We start from the raw sequence: 21,485 nt of genomic DNA, 5'->3' as shown, positions 1-21,485 counted from the left end.
CAGCTTGCAGTATTTTTTTCGAAAAAGTTTTAACTTTTGAGCGTTCCTTCTACTGCCTGGAAAATACCTGAAGTTTAGTTTAGAGACTGCCAAGGGCATAGGAAGGCCGGTAGTGAGTGAGGGTAGACACTAACTCGCCGGCTGGGTGTAGACAACTTGATTACCCTCTCTCTGCCTCAGTTTCCTTCTCTGCACAATGAGACGAATAATAATAAATGCCTACTGCCTGAAATTGTCTTGAAGACTGAATGAGTTGATACGTGAGTGCCTTGCTGATATTCTAGCACGTTCTAGCCTCTCAGAGACAGCTAAGAGCGACTCCATACAGAGCATCAGTGCCATCCTTAGCTTTATTTCCCAAAAAGCCTCCCCAGGGGTCCAGCCCCAGTCTTTCCTCCTGAATCTAAAATTGGATGTCGGCCTCAAAAGGGCCTTGTCAGAGTGGGAGCCCACTCCCCAGCCCTTCCTTGGCTTCCAACCCAGTAGGGGGTCGTGAGATCTAAAGGGGCACCTCCCTGTTAACGGGCCCCATAGCAATCAGCACCAGGGACAATAGCTGCTTACCCTGTGTTCATACCATGCCACATCCTGTTCTGCAGAGTCTGACATTCCCATAGATGCAGTCAAGTACTTTTTTTTTTTAACCTAAATAAAAGGAAACGCTTTGGGAACCAAAAATATACATATAGCTAAGCAAACAGACTGGCCGACGCTCTTCTCACAGGACAGGGAAATGCGTACCGTCCTTGATGATAGGGCCAGCCCAACAGCAGTACCAGATGTGTAAAGATGGCTGTTCAGGCCGGTGGCGCCGGCACCCCAGGTTCTAGTCCTGGTTGGGGTGCTGGTTCTAGTCCCGCTTGCTCCTCTTCCAGTCCAGCTCTCTGCTGTGGCCTGGGAAGGCAGTGGAGGATGGCCCAGGTCCTTGGGTCCCTGCACCCACATGGGAGACTAGGAGGAAGCACCTGGTTCCTGGCTTCGGATTGGCATAGCACACTGGCTGTAGCGGCCATTTGGGGATGAACCAATGGAAAAAGAAGACCTTTCTCTCTGTCTCTCTCACTGTCTAACTCTGCCTGTCCAAAAAAAAAAAAAAAAAAAAAGCTGTTCTGAAGTCGCTCAGGTGGAGCTGCCTATGTGAGCACAGCCCCTCCAACAGCAGATCTGCACTGGCCAGGTCAGCCTCGGCTCACAGCAGCTTTTCTGGCTTTTCACCCTAAGTAACAGGTCCAGAGATTGTTATGGCACTGGAAGGCTTGCCCTTTCATCCCCTCCCAATGTGACCCTGCCCTGGGTCCCTGGATGTAGTGGTACAGCCTTGGCATTGTCACACGTTTCTGACTTAGACACACAATAATAAACACATTTTACCTTACCGTATGCATGCACGGAAGCCCTCCACTTCAAACCCTCCCCAACACACACACCAGAACACAAGTTCCACCAAGCAATATTTTACGTGTGTTACATACTGATGTTTTCCATTCTGTCCGAGGTGTTTCATCTTTGATAAAACGCTGGTTAAAGCCAAGAAACAGACGTTGAGGCCTCCTCACCTTTGAGAAATGTTGGTCTAACTGCATAGATGGTATTATGTAATTCAAAGTAAACTACTTGGGAACCTGAGTCAGATAAAGAGCCCTGTGGTTAGCACCACCCTGTGTTGAGGGAGACAGAGCCATGTCAGAGCAAGCATAGGAAGACGGTCTGGGCCTGGCCCCCAGGCTGCAGGTTGCACAGCTCCACGTCCATGCTGTCCAAGGCGACAGACGCCGGCCGCGTGCAGCTATTTAAACTCAGTTTAACTGTGATCATAACAAGAGTTTCAGCTCTTCAGTAGCTCCAGCCCCATTTCAAGTGCTCCAAAGCCACGTGACTGCCATCGGAGGACACAAGCATAGATGTTTCCATTGGACAGTGCTGGTCTCGGTGGAGCGGAAGCAGATGTGTCACCATCACAGCCCTGGGCTCCGGGGTCTCCACACGGTGAATGATGGGTTGGATTAAACTGGATCACCTCTAAAATCCCTTCCGGCTCATTCTGAAAGCCCGTGAACTCACTGTGTGAATGGGAGAAGCTGGAAAAGCGCCCAAAAGTTGCAGGGCACAGCAGAGTCACAAAGACCGAGCACAGGGCAGCAGCCAGAGGAGGGAGGGCGAGCAGCGGGCAGAGAACCTCGGGGCCGGCAGGAGGCGCTGCTCCTGTGCCTGGGCTGTGGCCACCACGGGACCAGGTGGATGTCTGTGGATGCCTGGGCCTCAGCCGCGCCCCCCCCCCCCCGGCCACTCCTTCCTAGGGATTGATACCTGAGAACTGAGCTACATCATATAAAGAGTTCAGACATCCACTGAAGGTGATTTTTGGTTGTAGGATCTTCTCTGCAGTTAGCACTGTTATCTGTTGTGTTTTTGTTTTTGTTTTTTCACTTTTTCAGCAACTTTGAGGTGTGGAAAAGGCTGCGCTCGCAGCCCCCGAGGAAACAGCTCGGCCCTGAAGGACAAAACTTACTTGCAGGGGAGGTTGTTCCCGTGGGGAATTGGAGGTTTTCTTTTTTTTTTATTTTTTATTTTTTTATTTTTTTTTTTTTATTTTTGACAGGCAGAGTGGACAGAGAGAGAGACAGGTCTTCCTTTGCCGTTGGTTCACCCTCCAATGGCCGCCGCTGCAGCCGGCGCACCACGCTGATCCGATGGCAGGAGCCAGGATCCAGGTGCTTTTCCTGGTCTCCCATGGGGTGCAGGGCCCAAGCACCTGGGCCATCCTCCACTGCACTCCCTGGCCATAGCAGAGAGCTGGCCTGGAAGAGGGGCAACCGGGACAGAATCCGGTGCCCCGACCGGGACTAGAACCCGGTGTGCCGGCGCCGCAAGGTGGAGGATTAGCCTATTGAGCCACGGCGCTGGCCGAAATGGAGGTTTTCTAACCCCGCTCTTTCCTTAACTTCTGTGTCCTGTGTACCGAGAGCCCTGTGGCCAGCCTGGACTGGGAACTCCCGAGGGTTGTCATGTGGTGGATGTGGAATGGGGAAACACTGGCTCAAAGCCCCTCCTGCTTCTGAGATGGCATAGCAAGCGGAAGTGACATGCTAGCCCTAGCCTGCAAGATTGGAATCAGTTGCTTTGTAATGGAAATAACAGGCAAGCCTGAATGGCTATCTGTACACTAAAGACTAGCCAGTACAAGTGCTGGGCTATTGCTACCTTTTATTTAAAAAAAAAGTAAATGTATGTGTGCTAAAAATCAAATTTATAATCGCAAGTTTGCAACAGTTAATTCAGCTAAAGGTCACTTTCTTCTGCTTAAAAGCCAGCCTGTGCCTGCTGCTATTGCTTAAGGGTGCTGAAAGCAATGTAGGCTCACAGACAGAGTGGGAAATGCTGTGGGGACTGATTCTGCATGCTGGCGACCCTGCGACAGCACCGAAGGAGGCACCCAATGGGCTGGTTGCCTGCCTCTGGGTGTCTTATAATATCCCTTGTGCTAAAGTGAAATCCATAAATAGAATTACCTGCATACACAATTTCAACATCATTGTGGCTCAGCTAGAATAGAAAAGACAAAAAGAAAATGGTTATACTGAAAACAGCGGGTTCCAAAACGGAAATGCTCTCAAAGTGCCTGGATGCTGGGAAGCTCCAGTAGTGAGACCTGCTTGGGGAACAGACTGACGCTTGACTCTGGGGTACGGAACTGAGGACGCAGAGCCTGCAACTTGTCATCAGTGGGGTGATTCTCCAAGAAGATGAACAGTTCTTGGAAATGTTCTGAACAAACCGAAAGAAAAATCATCCCATAATTTATGCAATAGTTACACTTCTAGAAATTTCAATGCATGTTCAAATTGTGCAACAACATCTTTTAGAGTTTGTCTATGGTCAGATGATTATCAAAAAGGTTTTTATCTATAAGTATGTCACACAGGACGCTGGAAGCCACCAGGGCCTTGAGATGATTGCTTTTGAAGACTGTTAAACTTAGCAGGATGCAGCCCCTCCCCACACATACTCACCACTCAAGAAACACCTCTCAATTACTGCATCATGGAAATGCCTCTGGATTTCACAGTGGGCACACCGCTTGACATTGAAAGTCACTGCAGGGGCTGCCATCAGTGCACAGTGGGTTCAGCCACTGCCTGCAACACCGGCATCCCATGTGGGTGCTGACTGTTCCACTTCCGATCCAGCTCCCTGCCAATGCACCTGGGAAACCAGCAGAACATAGCCCAGGCTCTTGGCTCCAGCCTGGCCCATCCCTGACCACTGAGGCCATTTGGGGAATGAACCAGCAGATGAAAGATCTCTCTGTCTCTCCCTCCCTTTCAAATACATAAATAAACCTTAAAAAAGTAAACCAAGAAAAACTTACACCCTAGCTGGAAGGCCAGCAGTGCAGTGATCTTGGTGTAGTGGGACACAGCCAACCCTAAAAAGCACAGGAGAGAGGAGAACCAACTGGGGCCCAGCCACGGAGCCGCAGTTGGGGTGCTTAGGCCAAATGGAAGATCCCAGCACTGGCCGGGGGTGAGGGGAGAGAGAACAGCCTGTCAGGTGGGTAGGAGGGGACATCTCAAAGCAGACACGTGGTACTCCAAATTATACAAATCCTGATGAAATGCTTTCTTTTCCCACAGAAACCTGATTCCCTCCAACCTTGTGGTTGCAGCATTCCGCACGGTAAGGCTGGGCGCTTTGCTGAAAACACCAGGTGTGGCCATTCTGCACACAGAGAAAGGGTGTGAAAGTCTGCATCCGCTGGGCTGATCCCACTGCTCTTAGGAGCAAAGACGGTTTTCATTTCAACTTCACAACCTTTCGTATTCTGTTTGTGTTTTTGAATCTGCATGTAAGCACTGGAGTGATTTGTGCACCTGTAATGTGAGGCTTTCAGTGCCCGTCACACAGGAGTGGAGTGTGGGGGTTTTGTCTCCCTGCTGCCCTTGGCCACGGCACAGCTGAACATCTCTGCCTTGGTAAATCAAAGCTGAGGGGAGCCAGAGCTCTTCACAGGCGGGCACAAGCAGGCTTCCGGCTCTGAACCTCCTCACGGGCTCCTCCTGAAGAGGGGTGGGAAGCACTGTGCTCCAGCAGATTCCACTCGATCCCTCTGGCTGCCATGGGCAGACCTCTGTGTGCGCCATGCGTGCGACAGCGCAGTCAGCCCTGGGAGCCATGACTGGCCTCTAGTAAGCGAGTCTCCCAGGTGACACAGCAAGAAAGTGCCATCTTGCCTCACATCCCTGCTCTGCAGAGCGGTGGCTCAAGCCAGGGTAGAAACAGATGCTAACGGGCAGCCGCACTCACACAAGCTGTGGGACACAGTGGAGCGTAATCGGCACGTGGAAACACGATCTCTGGCATTGTGGCGCAGCAGGTGGAGCTAGCAGCTCTCACCAGGAAGTTGTACAGACCTTTCTCCTACCCACTGCCCAAGGAAAATAAGGAAATTCTTATTTCCCTAGATAAGCCAGAGGCCTCTCGAGGGGCGTGCTGCCTGTGACTTGAAGTAACTTTTGTGCCATCCCCAAAGGCCCTTGTCAGGCTAAGTGAGCGAGGCGTGTCCAGAACATTGGGCGGGAGTAATGAGGAGGCAGTGACAGGTGCCCCCATGCTGTCCATCCCTCTGGGTCAGTCTTCCCCTGGGCACTAATGGTGTTTCCTCCCTCTCGATTGCAGTACGCAACCGACTACAACGTGGTGACCTACAACACCAGCTCTGGAAACATCACCTATGAAAAGGTAAAGTCATTTGTGAAAAATACTTACAGGGCAAATCAAGCTTCTGGAGGCGCACGCATGCACGAAGTGTCTTCTCAGCAGAGCTGGGAGCCCTGGCTGTGAATGGACCATATGAAGCACACGGCTGGGGTTTGCTCCTTTGGTTCTGTACCAACATGGCCACATGCACTTCTCAGAGCCCTGGAGTCCTCCAGAGATCCATACAAGTTTTAAAACGGCAGAAAGAGAAGGAGTTCCTATCTTCTGGTTCACTTTCCAGTTGCCCACAACAGCCAGGACTGGGCTGGGCTGAAGCCAGGAGCTGGGAACTCCATCCAGGTCTCCCACAGAGATGACAGAAACCCAATTACTTGACCCATCACTGCTGCTTCCCCGGGTCTGCATTAGCAGGAAGCTGGAATCAGAAGCCGGGGCCAGGACTCAACCTCAGACACACTGATTGGGGATGCAGGCATCTTAACCGGTGTCTTAGTGGCTAGCCAGACGCCCACGCCCGCCCTTCATGTAGTGTCTGATGCCTCTTCTGTCCTGAAACATAATTCACAGCGGACTTAACCTGCCCCACCCATGTAGCTTTAAAAAAATCAACATAAGGGAAAAACAGAAATGATTTATAATGAAACAACCTATATTTCACCACAAAAATGCACACCTCTACTGGAAGGCATGATGGAGCTTTTAGATATTCACACGTGCTTAGAATGAATTCATCTGGATTTGAAAGCAGTGAGACAGGATTTGACTAATTTTGTAAAAACAAGTGCCAAGTAAGTATGTGTGTGTGTATGCACATGGACTTACCCTGAATGCCACAGCTCACCTGCACTGCTGGCCTGGACATCATCGGCACTTTGGCTGGTGGTGGTGCAGTTTCCAAAAAAGGCAAATAACAGTTGGTAAAGTCCAGAACGAAATAGTCTTCCTTCTCTTCCTGTCAGCTTGGTATTCTTGGGAAATCTAGCATACATGAAAACTAGGCAGATAAAAACTGTAGAATGGAGTCCACTCCAGCTCAACTCACTATAAACAGGGTGTTCCTCCTGTGTGAACTGCGGAAGCCTGTGTGGTGTAGGAAAGTTTAGCTTCTGTTGCCTGTCACGAGGCTTCCCAAAAAGACACCACATCATTGTGAGAACCAAAGCGCCTCCCTGCGTGCACAGACCACCACTTAATCAGTGGTCCTTGATTAAGGAAGACGGTGTCACCCCCACCCTCTAGCCAGAAGCCCCCACCTGATCATCCCTGTCCTCCGCAGCTGGCTAACGGGGGTGTGGGGTCAGCCAGGCCCACTCTCCAGTCAGAGGCCCCTGCGTGCCACCTTCATGGCACAGTCGTGTCACGTCTGAACCGTGGGACAGCCTGATCACGTGGGGTTATTATCCCACTACAGTCTGAGCGGTGGCCTTCCGAAGCGGATCAAGGCGATCTGAAAGGAAGAGTGAGGAGTAAGTCCTAAACTCTAATTGTCCCTGTAGCGCCTTCAGTTTTGACAAACGCGGCATTGATCGGTTGCTCTGATTTCCCTGCTGGAAATGCTGGTGATCTGTGAGCATGCATGCAGCTGACGGCCCCGGCACCTACTGTGAATTAACCCAGGGATGCAAGGAGTCAGGCTTGACAGCAGAGAGGCACAGTGTGTCCACGCTGGTTCCAGGCTTTCATAAACCTTGTGGCTGTAGGATTGTGTCCAGACAACTGTCCAAAGAGGGAGGGGCGTTGGAGAGGGAGGGACATGTGGTTGTCTTCTTGGAGCTGTATCTATGTAATGCATAGAATCTGTTTTCACTTTATTTAAAAAAAAAAAAAAAAAAAACTAACAGTCCTTGTCCCCAAGTGTGGGATGTTGGTGACAGAGAGAGAATAAGGGCCCCAAGGACACCCACAGAGCCCCTGCCCTGACCCCTGGCTCTAGCTTCCTTTCCTGCTTCAAGCCCATGTAAGATACTCACTTGTTAGGCTTTGCTGGAATCATTAATGCATTGGCCAGTGATTTATTTGGCAGCCACCATGTGCCCTTCGTGAGTGCTGGACTGTTGTAGTGCTCACTACGGACCAAGCCCTGCTCACACAAAGCTCGGATTCTAGGGGTAGAAATCAGATAATAAATGTATGTCAGCCTGTGATGGGTGCCAGGATGAAAAATAAAGCAGAGTAGACTCTGTGTGTGTGTGCGCACATGCGCACGCTAGGTGATGGTGATAAGAACCATTTTAGGGGCCGGCGCTGCAGCTCAATAGGCTAATCTTCCACCTGCGGCGCCAGCACACCGGGTTCTAGTCCCGGTCGGGGCGCTGCATTCTGTCCCGATTGCCCCTCTTCCAGGCCAGCTCTCTGCTGTGGCAAGGGAGTGCAGTGGAAGATGGCCCAAGTGCTTGGGCCCTGCATCCCATGGGAGACCAGGATAAGTACCTGGCTCCTGCCATCGGATCAGCACGGTGCGCCGGCTGCGGCGGCCATTGGAGGGTGAACCAACGGCTAAAAGAAAGACCTCTCTCTCTGTCTCTCTCTCACTGTCCACTCTGCCTGTCAAAAATATAAAAAAATAAATTAATATAAAAAAAAGAACCATTTTAGGCAGGGTGGTGAGGGAGGAGCTGTGGGAAAGCCCAGGGGAAGTGATTAGGCAGTGGGGAAACAAGCAGAGGCACAGCTCACACGCAGCTCGATCGTGTCTGTAGTCTCCTAAACCACCCAGGGCCAGGTTTGCCAAGGTGGTTATATCCCGGCACACCTTACTCTAAACCCGTGTAGTGACAGTGTCCTCACAGAAAGATTATTGTTACTGCCCTCGAGTCAGAGAGTCACTTCTTTATTTGGGATCACGTAGCCTCCAACACCATATGAACTCCAGACCTGCTAAACTGAACTTCTGAATAGTAGTCGAATTCCCTGGTTGCACTAAGTCTGGGCCTTGAATTCCAGTTAGGACTTGGGCCATGGACAAAAATGTATAAGCTGGGACTGGTGTTGTGCCACAGCAGGTTAACTTGTGGCCTACAGCGCCAGCGTCCCATATAGGTGCTGGCTCAAGTCCCAGCTGCTCCACTTCCAACCCAGCTCCCTACTTACACACCTGGCAAAGCAGCCGGGGGTGGCTGAAGTCCCTGGGCTCCTGCACCCATGCAGGAGACCCAGAAGAGGCTCTTGGCATCACCCTGACCCAGTCCTGGCTGTTGTGGTCATTTGTGGAAGGAACCAGCAGATACAAAATCTCTCTTTCTCTTTCTCTCTGTAACTCTTTCAAATATATAAACAAATCTTGTAAAAAACGTGTAAGTTGACAGCCATAAGATCACAGCAGGTGTTAGCTCTGTGCTTGTAGAATTATAGTACTGACTTCCACAGTCTACCTGCGAGCTAGAGCAGCACCAGGATCCACACAGCCCTTTAGACGGTGCCCAGCAAAGTGAGCCTAGGCTGGCCTCCAACAAAATACCCCAGTAAAATAACTAATTCTTGTTGATGTAACGAAGGCCACTTTGTGTTTGTTAACCTATCTAATCTTCATAACCACCTTACATTTTAGCTACTACTTTAGCCCCATTTTATAGATGGGGATCGGAGGCACAGAAGGGTTGAGTAGCTCATCTAAACTTGCACAGCCCGTAGTTACATGTAACTACTGTATCCCCATGTTGTATGTTGCAGTCATCGTCTGGTATTTCAGCTTTCTTGATCATATTCGAACATTTTCATGATGAATCGTCATAAGAAAAGGAAAAGCCACCCCATCAGTTTTTATGATGTGTATAAACACATGGTTCTTGGTACATTTCTTGTGAATCAGACCTGTCACCTATGTGTCTCTAGTTGATTTGGAACTTTCTTAGAGAAGTCTTTAGAAAGCCGTATTTGGGGTAATTTTGAGTACCTGTTGTTTGTGACACTGGACGAGGTCCCAGCTCTTGTGACAGTGCTGGAAGGAAGTGGGGGCCTTGGGGCTTGGTCAGGGCAGTGATCTTCACGCTCGTCCCAGAGGAGAGGAGGGCTCTGAGTTCTGCCAGCCTCTCTCTGATGGTCTCTGCTCTGAGTCAGGGGGAAAAAAAAAAGGCCAAGCTACTGATTTCGGCCATGTGACTTCATCTGGTAGATGAAGAACCGCAAGTGCAGAGAGGTGAGCAGACAGCACAGCACAGCCAGAACTCAGAGCTGCGGCCTGAGCACTCTCTCTGTTTTCACCAAGCTGCCTCGTGCCTCCCCGTCACGCGGCTGATGGCATGAAGGGTGTGTCTGCTGCAGGCGTCCATCGTGAGAGTCAGTGGGGCCGGGAAGAGTAAAGAACACAGGATGTCTGTTGGTTTGAAGTGAGTGATTGAGGAAACAGTCTCCGGGACAGCCTTTGTGAAACTCGTCAGCTGGGAATTCACTGGCAGAGCCCAGTGCCAGAAATAGGCAGGCAGGCCTTGACTCTTGACCTGAAGAAGCTCTTTACCAACCAGCTCTTTTAACAGCATCCCTCTGAAGCGACTGTCCAACTCCCCATTGACTCTACACAGCGACGGGAACGCACTGCTTTCCACATCAAGCTGTGCCATTTTACCAGTTTTGGGGGCTCACAAGATGAAGTTTTCACTTGTTGACTTTCCATATCCTCAGATTCCATCCCCCTTAAGTTTTCTGTCCTCTTATTTGTGGAACTGCTAAAGGTCAAAGAAAATATGGGTCTACTGTATTCCTGGGTGTAGTGTCTGGTGAAGATAACAAGCAAATATGAAGGAGGAGGCTTCAAAAGGTTCCTGGAAAATGGAATTCAAATATAAGTTGATTTTGATTTTAAAAATGAAATCCATTCATAATTTTTTATAAATATGCATTTCCCATGAAGTTTTTGGAGACTCCTCATATGCATAGATCTCACATTTTTTTTGTATCAAAATTAACTTTCTTTTAAGATTTATTTTATTGGGGCCAGTGCTGTTATGTAGCAGGTTAAGCTGCCGCCTGCAGCACTGGCATCCCAGAAGGGTGCTGGTTCAATTCCCGGCTGCTCCACTTCTGGTCCAGCTCCATGCTAATGCGCCTGGGAAAGCAGCAGAAGATGGTCCAAGTGCTTGGACCCTTAAACCCACATGGGAGACCCAGAAGAAGCTCCTGGATCCTGGCTTCAGCCTGGCCCAGCCCTGGCCATCGAGGCCATTTGGGGAGTGAATCAAAGGATAGAAGATTTCTCTCTCTCTCTCTCTCTCTCTCTCTCTCTGTAACTCTGCCTCTCAAATAACATAAATCTTAAAACAAACCAAAAAAAGATTTACTTATTTGAAAGGCAGAGTTACAAAAAGAGAGAGAGCGAGATCTTCCATCTACTGGTTCACTCCTCAAATGGCCACAGTGGCCAGGGCTGGGCCAGACTGAAGCCAGGACCCAGGAACTCCAACAGTTTTCCCACACAGGTGGCAGGGGCCCAAGCTCTTGGGCCATCTTCCGCTGCTTTCCTGGGTGCATTAGCAGGGACCTGGAGCAGAAGTGGAGCAGCCAATATAGGATGCCAGCATTGCAGGCAGCAGCTTTACCTACTGCACCACAGCGCCAGCCCCTCAACTTACCTTTTAATTCCATTTAGACAGACATTTTGAAGTGCCCTCCTGGGTCATCATTCTCACTTGTTTGTCGTAAATGTGGCCTGTGCTCTCTCCTCTGCTGGTGTAGATCCCCGTTGGCACCGAGATTGAAGGGATGAACATTCTGGGATTGGTCCTCTTTGCCTTGGTGTTGGGAGTGGCCCTAAAGAAGCTGGGCTCTGAAGGAGAAGAGCTCATCCGTTTCTTCAATTCCCTCAACGAGGCCACGATGGTGCTGGTGTCGTGGATTATGTGGTGAGTGTCACTCCGCACCTCTTCTCCCTCTCACTTCCAGGCCAAGCAGAAAAGAACCCAGCTGCACCATCCCAGGCCACGGCCACGTGGCCCAGTGCTGTGTGTGTGGTTCACACACCATTGGCCAGTGCAGGGGCTGATGGGGGTGGAGACTGTGCCTCCCCTTGTCCATGGTCTCAGGATCCCAGGCACACACATGGTCATCTCCTTGGTGCTCGCCCTGACCTGACCCCTTGGTGGCTCTGTCACAGTGATCTATTTATAGGTTCCCACCATCAGCCCATATCATCTTGAGGGGCATTGAATTCCATCAGTTTGCTCTCTGCAGCATAAAGTAAAGCTCATTTATCTTACAATGATTTCAGGCTTCAAAGAGATAGCTTGGAGACAAGTCCATCTTCATCCCATGCATATATAAACTTGAGAAGTCTTCAGTTGTATAGGCTTAAATTTGTAAATGTTTTTCTGTATAATATCATATATATAATATAAAATAAAATATATTTAAGCAATCATGTATGTAAATAAAGAGTTCTGATTGCTGAAAAGGTTTCTCTAAACTGTTAGAAAATAGACAAAGTATGGATGCAGACAATTTACAGAGGCAGGAACCTGAATGACCAGTAAACATTTTAAGAGATGCCCAACCTAACTAGAATTGAGGGAAATATTTGGTCTGGGAATCACTAAGGGTCAAGGAAGGCTTTCCCAGCCATGGCTCTTTTAGCATCTGGGGCTGGTCATCCTTTGGCGGTGGGAGGAGGTGGTTCTGGGGCACGGTGGGGAGTTGAGCAGCATCCTGGCCTGCACCTGCTGGAGGACAGAAGCATGCAGTCCTAAGGCTCTGACGACCAAAACTGTCTTCCAGGCCAAAACTCCCCTGAGGGCAAACTCACACCTTACCTCTGGCTGGGCCTGTGCGTTGGAACAGCCACGCTGGAGAACAGTTTGACAGCCGCCGGAACTCGGCAGCTCCACCGCCGCAGGTCCCTGCCTAGAGACACAGGCGTGTGGGCACCGAGCTGCATGTCTGCGTGGTGTTTGTAATGCTTGAAACCTGGCAGCAGGTTGAAGGTCCACAAGCAGAACCATGTCATTTCCATTCTGAAGAAATGCTTGGAACTAACAAGGTTAAGGTGGAAATAACCCATTCAGCATTTGCAGGAACAGACCTTAGTACATACACATGATGGAAGGTCAGTCTGTCTTTAACAAGGACGAAGTTCCAACACATGCTGCAATGTGGATGAACCTTGGGGACCCTGTGCTGAGCGGAGTCACCCAGACACAGGGGTCAAATATTGTATGATCGCACTTTGTGTACCGAGAATAGTCAGATTCCGAGACAGAGGTGGAACAGTGGTTCCCGGGAGCTGGGGGAAGGGGAAAGGGGGAGATGTTGTGTTGGCTGAGCAGAGTTTTAATCAGGGATGACAGTGTGGATGTACTTAATACCACCAAGCTGTATCCTTAACACTGGTTAAAATGATGACTTTTATGCATACTGTGCCGCAATGAGAAAAAAATGGGGTGGGTTTCTATGTGCTGATATGAAAAGATCTCAAAGATAATGTGGGGGCTGCTGCCTGCGATACTGGCATCCCATATGGACACTGCGTCTACTCCTAGTTGCTCCACTTCCGATCCGGCTCCCTGCTAATGTGCTTAGGAAAGCAGCGGAGGATGGCCCAAATGCTTGGGCCCCTGCCACCCAGGTGGAGGATCTGGAGGGAATTCCTGGATCCTGGCTTCGGCCTGGCCCAGCCCTGACTGTTGCAGCCATCTGGGGAATGGACCAGCGAATGAAAGATCTCTGTCTCTCTGTGGGCAACTCTGATTTTAAAATAAGTAAGTAAATCTTAAAAAAAAAAAAAAAAAAAAAAAGACATAACCTTAGGTGAAAAAGATATCAACACCCAGGTTTCAATTCATATGTATGTATGTAAATGCATGGTTGACAGAGTGGTATTCTGCCCTTAGGATGGCAACTAAGGAGGGTTTTGACCCAATCTACAGGATTTTTGTTCTTTTAAAGGATAATGTATTCAGGTATTACTTTGGGACTTAAAAATCAATACCTCCCTTTAGACTATTTTTAGAAAATTCTAGAAGTCAGTGACATTGACTGGTTTTTGAGGAGGGCAAAACCCTGTGTTTAGGAGACAGATGTGAGAGACTTCACACTTTGTATCCCTTGAAATTAGAACTCTAACATTAACGCCTTTATAATTTTATTTACAGATAAAGTCAACTGTTAAAACGTTCTTCCTTAATTTCTATCAGTTCAATAACAGCTGACTTTTGTTCTTTGTAGCTCCCGTAATTCATTCCTTCCCATCGTGTCTTTAAAAAAACACACCTTCACGCTCCTGGAGTGCTCCCAGAGTGTCATTGTTAATGAACTTTTCCCACGGGATCATGTTTTCTAAACCACGAAGAGCGTACACCTTGACAGAAGTCCCAGCGTTGGGTCAGTTTTGTACCACAGCAATCCTTGGAAGAGGTGTTAGTCTGTTGTGGTTTTTTTAAAGACTCAGGAGAAACCTGAGTCAAGGTCACAGTCCCAGGGGCTTTGGTCCCTTGCCTTTCTGCCTGGGGTCTCGTGATCGGTGGTGTCCATCCCTAAAGAACATAATCTTTCCAAGAGGAAGCAAGTCGGCCTTGGGGTCCTGCCTGCGTCGCCCATGGGGAGTGTTACCCCATTTTCCTCTGTCTTGGGGCCTGTGAAATGGGGATGGTATGCCTTATCCCTCTTTTTTTTTTTTTTTTTTTTAATTTCTCAGAGTTATCCTGGGGAGAGATGAAGATGGCCCACCTGAGAGGCCTTGTGTTCTGTGTCAGGAACACCTGCGCCTCCCAGTGCCACTCCCCCTGCCACCCTAATGGATTCCCTGTGCTTCTGCCCCAGGTACGTGCCGGTGGGCATCATGTTCCTGGTAGGAAGCAAGATTGTGGAGATGAAGGACATCATCACGCTGGTGACCAGCCTTGGGAAGTACATCTTCGCGTCCATCCTGGGCCACATCATTCACGGAGGACTCGTGCTGCCGCTCGTGTATTTTGTCATCACGCGGAAGAACCCCTACACGTTCCTGCTGGGCCTCCTCACACCGTTTGCGACAGCGTTTGCGACCTGCTCCAGGTGAGCGGGTGTGGGGTGAGGCTGGCCACTCCGAGTCGTGTGGATCCAGGTGAGCCCGGTGACAGATGCACACACAGTTCTTGGTCCTCTTGGGAAGATTTTGCACCCAAAGGCACCATGCAAGTCTCGAGAAATTTGAAAGAGGTGAATCCAAATAAATAATATGACAGGTAAATCCAGGAGGCCGTAGTTTTGACTATTTGGGGAGTTGACAAGGTCTCGTGCTGTGCCAGAAATTTTGAAACTGTTCTGAGCTTTCCCTCTTGTTTCAAGTGATGAGAGCCAGAAACCAGGATGGTGCTCATCTCACTCTTCCGGGGCCTGAACTATGTCATGTATTTGCCTGGCTGGAAGGGACCGTCCTCACGTTCCATTGGTGATTTCTCCATTTCCAGCTCAGCAACGCTTCCCTCCATGATCAAGTGCATCGAAGAAAACAACGGTGTCGATAAGAGGATCAGCAGGTTCATCCTGCCCATCGGGGCCACCGTGAACATGGACGGCGCCGCCATCTTCCAGTGCGTGGCCGCCGTGTTCATCGCCCAGCTCAACAACGTGGACCTGAACGCAGGACAGATCTTCACCATCCTGTAAGTTCCCTGTTCTCGCCCTCATCTCTGGGCCTGCCTCAAAGCTTGAGGGTTTGCTTGTGAATTTCTTTGAAGAACCACTCTTGCCACCACTCAGCATCTCGTTTGTAAACGGAGGGCGGTGTGAATTCATTACCCTCCTCCCTCAGTATCTTTAGGGTTGGGTCTAGGATCCCCCCACCCCCACCCCAGGATACCAAAACCTTGGAAGCTGACACACAGCAGTACAGGGTGTGCATAGAACTTGGACACACATAATGCCCACTACAGGGTTTGTGCAACGTACACCGTCATTATGCCGTGTTCTTCAGGCAATAATGATACAGGAAAGAGTCTCCACGTGTTCGGTACAGTTTTTTTCTTTACCAGTTTTCATCCATGATTGGTTGAATCTGTAGATACAAAGCCCAAGGGTGAAGAGGGCCGACCATCCTTGCTGGGAGTAGACCACCTCATCATAGGCACAGTAGATGGTGGCGTGGTTTTTGGTTTCCAAGCCGCGGTGGCCACCAGGTCCTGCGTCTCTCTGTGCCAACACCATGCACCGTGTTTGGAGCTGACCTTGCTTTACCTCCCTCCTCCCAGAGTGACCGCCACAGCATCCAGTGTAGGAGCAGCGGGCGTGCCAGCTGGTGGGGTCCTCACCATCGCCATTATTCTGGAAGCCATCGGGCTGCCCACGCGTGACCTCTCCCTGATCCTGGCTGTGGACTGGATTGTGTAAGTAGCAATCGCAAGTCCTAAGGGCACCAAAAAAAAAAAAAAAAAAGAGAGAGAGAGAGAGAAGTCTATGCTGAGTTCCCTAAGACCTTGCCACTCTGCCAGCACATGGGGCAGGCAGACACTGAGAGCACACTCCCTGCCTCATGGGGGAGCCTGCCATTGAGCTGGCAAGGCGAGATGGAGAGCTAGGAAAAATGCCACGGACACCCATGAACGATTGTGAGCTGTCATTACCAGGAACCCCCCAGAGCGCCCAGTGAAGTGGGGGCGGAAGGCTGGGGCAGTGCAGGCCCAGGGCACACAGGTCCGTGGGGGCTGCTGGCTGAGGGGAAGTCAGAAGCAGTGAGGGGCAGAGATGCTCCCTGGCCTGGGAACAGCTAGTGACTTCTGTGAGGATAGACGCGTGGGCAGAGTGGAGGAGGAGGCAGGCAAGGATCACAGCCGCGGCTGTCGCCGGGGCACCCGTAAAGACACACAGCAGCGTCAGTGTTGACTCTTGGAGTTGTGACACCACTTGCAGGTGTGAATAATGTTTGTTTTATAGGGAAGGTCAGTTGAGGTCCTAATGTTGGGTCCACAGAGCTTATGGGTAAGAAAGTGAGCTCTGGAGCCCAAGTGCTTGGGTTCAAATCCTGGCATTGTCATTTAGTAGTCGTGTGATGTGAACTATTCTGTGCTCTGGTTGCTCACCGTATAAGGTGCTCCCTGGTTGTGAAGATGAAATGAGTTGGCACTCACACAGCACACAGTAGGGCACTGGGCACGTGGGATCATTCCGTGGAGAAAGACCTCTGGGCAGGTGCAGGATAGAGCAGCTAAGAGGTGTGTTTGAGAGGCCCGCACCCGCATCCCGCATCAGAGTGCTTGGGTTTCATCTCCACTCCACTTCTCATTCCCTGCTAACATGCATGTGGGAGGCAGCAGGTCATGGCTCAAGTAGGCAGGTCCCTGCCATCGCTGGAGGAGACTCAGATTAAGTTGCCAGCTCCCAGCTTCAGATGGGCCCAGCCCCGCTGTTGTGGGCATTTGGGGAGTGAACCAGCAGATGGAAGATTTCTCTCTCTTTACCCTTCAAATAACCTGAAAATTAATTAAAAAAAAAAAAAAAAAAAAAAAAGACACTCCTGCCAGGCCACTTAGAGCCTGGCAGTGGGCTCACCAGTCTACCTGTTGTGGGTGGGGAGGTGGATTCTTCTCACAAGCTGCAGGGCTCCTCCTTAAGGAAGGGATGTCTCACGGAGACCCACGGGTCCTGACACCTCATCGGAGGGAACTCGGCCCCTGAGCTGGTGAGTGACCTGGAGCAATGACTGAGCAATGACCGAGGCCCTGTGGCCTTCCTCACCCAGCTCCTTCCTGTGCACCTGAGAGATGCTTAGCCAAGGAGGGTGACATAGGGCTCCAGGTTGGTGGCCCAGCAGGGACCTGGAGTCACGCGAGCCTCCCACCACTGCTGGCCCTGATTCCATAGCCAGGCCACCCAGTGGGGGGCTCTAGCCCTTCAGAGCCCTCTCTCCACACGATGCCTCCCCTAATGCAAGGGACAGGGGACAGTTATCAGGCCCATGTGTGGTGGGACGAGGGCCGAGCCGGTGTTTGCCAACAACATGGCTGTGTAGAGGTGGAAACAGGAAGGGAAACTGAGTGGGAGAAAATCTCGACATAGAACCATGCCTATACTGTGACCCCAACTCTAAGTCATCTCTGCATGGCTGGGTCTGCTCCATGTAAGATACAGGCATAGGAAGAGGACTAAAGGAAGCAGATCAAAATATGAATTCTTTAAAAAAAAGATTTATTTGAGTGCAGTGGAGGATGGCCCAGGTGCTTGGGCCCTGCACCCCATGGGAGACCAGGAAAAGCACCTGGCTCCTGGCTCCTGCCATCGGATCAGCGCGGTGCGCCGGCCGCAGCGCGCCGGCCGCGGCGGCCATTGGAGGGTGAACCAACGGCAAAGGAAGACCTTTCTCTCTGTCTCTCTCTCTCACTGTCCACTCTGCCTGTCAAAAAAAAAAAAAAATTTTATTTGAAAGATTAATTTATTTGAAAGTTACACAGAGAGAGGAGAGGCAAAGAGAGAGAGAATCTTCCATCTGCTGGTTCACTCCCCAATTTGCTGCAACGGCCAGAGCTGCGCTGATCCGAAGCCAGGAGACAGAAGCTTCTTCCAGGTCTCCTACATGGGTGTAGGGGCCCAAGGACTTGGGGCATTCTCCACTGCTTTCCCAGGCCATTGCAGAGAGCTCAGTTGGAAGTGGAACAGCCAGGACTCGAACCGGAGCCCATATGGGATGCCGGCACTGCCGGCTTTACCCACTACGCCACAGCGCCAGCCCCAAAATACGAATTCTGATGCACCCAGAGTTGTGGAATACGGGTGAACTGTTTACTTTGTTGTACTTGTCCATATTTTCTACAGTGAAAGTCTATTACTTTTATCAGGATAAACAATTTCAAAGAAAATCAATTTAGAGTAAGGCAGAGGCAGGTATTTGGCCTAGCAGATAAGACGCCAGTTACGATGTCCACCTTCCATATCAGAGTGCCTGGGTTTCAGCCCTGCTCTGTTCCTGACTCCGGCCTTCCTGCTATCATGCACCCCGGGAGGCAGCAGCGATGGCTCAAGTGTTTGGGTCCCTGCCACCCACAGGGGAGACCTGGGTTGAGTTCTAGGCTCCTGGCTTCAGACTTGCCCAGCCTCAGCCACTGGAGGCATTTGGAGAGTGAGCCAGTGGGTGGAAGCGTGCCTTCTCTCTGCCTCTTGGATAACAAGAAACTTAAAAAGTAGAGCAAGGTAAGGCCTGCTGCCCTGAGTAGCATGCTGTCTGAGAAGCAGCACAGCTCCTCCCAGACCCAGTGTCCCCGAGGCGTCCAGGCTGCCCACGCCAGGGCTCTTCCTCTGGTGGCCCCCAGAGGGTTTGATGTCACCCCCACCTTTTTCTTTCTCCCCCAGGGACCGGACCACCACTGTGGTGAACGTGGAAGGGGATGCCCTAGGGGCCGGCATTCTCCATCACCTCAATCAGAAGACGAGCAAGAAAGGCGGGCAGGAGCTGAATGAGGTGAAAGTGGAGGCCGTCCCCAATTCCAAGTCCGAGGAGGAGACCTCGCCCCTGGTGACACACCAGAACCCCGCCGGCCCTGTGGCCAGGGCCCCGGAACTGGAATCCAAGGAGTCGGTGCTGTGAAGGGGCTGGGCCTCGGGCTCACCTGCCGGCGAGGGGTGCCCTGTCCCATGAGCCCAGCCCCAGTAGCCACAGGCCACGCCCCCACCAACTTTTAGCCTCCCGAACTCCACTCGAACCCGCCAGTGGTTTGAAGATGACCTCTGGGCACACGCATCAGGCTCCTCAGCAAACTGGCTGCCTTGGACCAGGGCCTTCTGACGCTTGGTCTGATCCATGTCCAGGAATAGCCATGTATGCACCCAGGCTCTGTCTGGAAACCTCCCGAGAACCGCCAGGTTCCAGGACTCATGGGTTCATGGGGCCTGTGGCTAAAGCTTGGAAAAATGCAGGTGTGTCTGTCCTTGCATCGGGCACTTCCTGGGCAAACCAAGGCTGTTTGCAGGCACCTGTCGCATCACCTCGTCAACAGTAGGCATTGGAAGAATTCCCACATTCTTAGCCTTGGCTGGAATTTGCTGAGCTGGGACTCAGGTGTTTAAAAAGTTTGTGCCCCAGCTTGGTGTGGGTGCCTCTGCCGCACTGGTGGCTGGGGGACCGGAGGCACTGCCCAGTGTCAAGTTAAAACTACTCCAGGTGGTGTTGGCACAGCTGGGGGCTCTGGTCAGTAGCACTAAGTAATCCATTTATATTCTGAGGTCTAGAAGAGGAGAGCTGGGGTAGGGAGGGGGCACCCTCGTCAGACCCGGATGCAGCGGGGCACACACACACAGTTGCCCCAGTTCCAACCCAGTCTAGGGCACTTCTGTTTCCAAGGCGTGGGCCTCTGCCAACCCTGCAGCTTTGTCTGCATCCACTCTGATTTGACAGCAGGCCTGAGAGGGGCCGCCTCCTCCCGGGGGAGTGATGTGGTCCCCGCAGTCACAATCCTTGCTGGTTTATCCACTCTAATTCAACTCGATCCTTCCCTAACAGTGCCACCCACCCCACCTCCCGACCCACAAGCCCGGGTACTAATTGGGGTGGGGGCCCCCATTCCCAGGTTCCCAGTCCCCTGGCTCTGGCTGATTGCCACAGACAGGATTCCTCTCCCGCCAGGACTGGAGGTTTAAAATTACCGACGGGGCAGTGCGCCAGCCTGCGGAGAACCCTGGGGCAGGGCTTGCCGCTGCCTGCTGTGGCGGCTCTGAGTGACCCCTGCACGCAGAGCCCTGGGGCCTCACTCTAGCCCATTGGTTAAATGGGACTAACGTCACCACCTCTTACCTACCTCAGAGGGATTTGGTGAGGCAAACTCAAGCCCGTGGAAATGACCATTCCACTTGCTGACATCGAGTGCTAGCACGGGTGTTTCGCCATGGGGCCTCCTCCCCGGGCCAGGTCGGCTTTTGTGAGCAAGGCTTTGTTCCCTGTGTTTTCATATGCCACCTGTTCTCTGTTGTGATCTGATAGCCCCAGACGCAGCCTCTTCCTGGTGTCAAGTTTTTGTGAACCACCTGCTCCACTTCCACCACATTTCACTGCGGCTCTCAGATCTGGCGTTGCTTCGGCCACCCCACAACAGGCCTTTAAAGCCCCCCTCCTCCTGCGGTGTTCAGCTGTGGCTGGGTGTCACCTGGGCCCTCCAGCGGAGGCACAGACCTTCGTGATGAACTATTGCCGTGCAGCTGGGACCGACACAGTCAGGTGCCCCCTCCATTGTAAAGCTGGGGGCGTGAGCGGCAGGCGTGAGAAAGAGCCATGGGCATGAGAGCCGACCTGGCCGGCGGGAAGGCCCAGGTCTGTCTCCCATGTTGCCCAGAGCGACCGGGGATCGAGCAGAGGGGCCTGGGAACGTTTCCCAGCCGGCTAGAGCTCGCCGCCAACACTTTGCTGTTTGCAAAGCGGTTCAATTCTGAACCGCAAGTGAACATTCACTGTTTTTCAGGCTTCAGTCAAGCCTGTTTCTTTGTTTCTTCTTCCATGTGTGTATATAGTTTTAGCTCCATTCCAAGCGAGTTTGAGTTTGGATAGAGGTGCACTCAGCTACAAGTTGTACGTGTTTGGCATCCTGGTTCTCCCATTTCTAAGGATGAATGTCAACGTGTTGAAGTTAGAGCTGGACAAGACGATCCACTGGCTGATGTTGTGTGTGACGTGCGTGCGGCAATCCCCTGGGGGTTCAGGGAGAAGGCACCGCACCGAGTGGGTAACCTAGGCAGGTTCCACTTCTTTGTCCAAAAAGTTTCCCCCAGCTGTTCTCTAACATGTTGTCGTAAATCCTGCCCAGATCCTGTTCTCTGTTTTGTATGTGTGACACTTGCCTTAAAACCTAGCACAGTCCTTAAAAGTGAATACAGTATTTCTACTGGGA

The 21,485-nt window shown here is 51.3% G+C and overlaps 1 protein-coding gene and 1 long non-coding RNA gene across 2 annotated transcripts in view; both read left to right on the top strand.

Annotated features, from left to right (window-relative positions):
- SLC1A4 (solute carrier family 1 member 4) overlaps positions 1-21,485 on the top strand; it is a 26,624-nt gene extending 5,139 nt beyond the window's left edge. Inside the window, exons 2-8 of the mRNA XM_051837940.2 lie at positions 4,635-4,677; positions 5,677-5,739; positions 11,386-11,552; positions 14,461-14,694; positions 15,090-15,284; positions 15,870-16,004; positions 18,961-21,485. Coding sequence (XP_051693900.2) covers positions 4,635-4,677; positions 5,677-5,739; positions 11,386-11,552; positions 14,461-14,694; positions 15,090-15,284; positions 15,870-16,004; positions 18,961-19,195 — 1,072 coding nt within the window. The 3' untranslated portion in view covers positions 19,196-21,485. The remainder of the gene's footprint in view (positions 1-4,634; positions 4,678-5,676; positions 5,740-11,385; positions 11,553-14,460; positions 14,695-15,089; positions 15,285-15,869; positions 16,005-18,960) is intronic.
- On the top strand, positions 376-4,339 carry LOC138848602 (uncharacterized). Its single transcript, XR_011386615.1, has 2 exons — positions 376-2,543; positions 2,916-4,339. It is a non-coding gene; the product is annotated as an uncharacterized lncRNA (long non-coding RNA).

This window comes from Oryctolagus cuniculus, chromosome 2 (genome assembly GCF_964237555.1).
Source record: "Oryctolagus cuniculus chromosome 2, mOryCun1.1, whole genome shotgun sequence".
NCBI lineage: Eukaryota > Metazoa > Chordata > Mammalia > Lagomorpha > Leporidae > Oryctolagus > Oryctolagus cuniculus.
The sequence above is the reverse complement of the archived record's forward strand: the minus strand, read 5'-3'. Positions and strand labels throughout refer to the sequence as shown.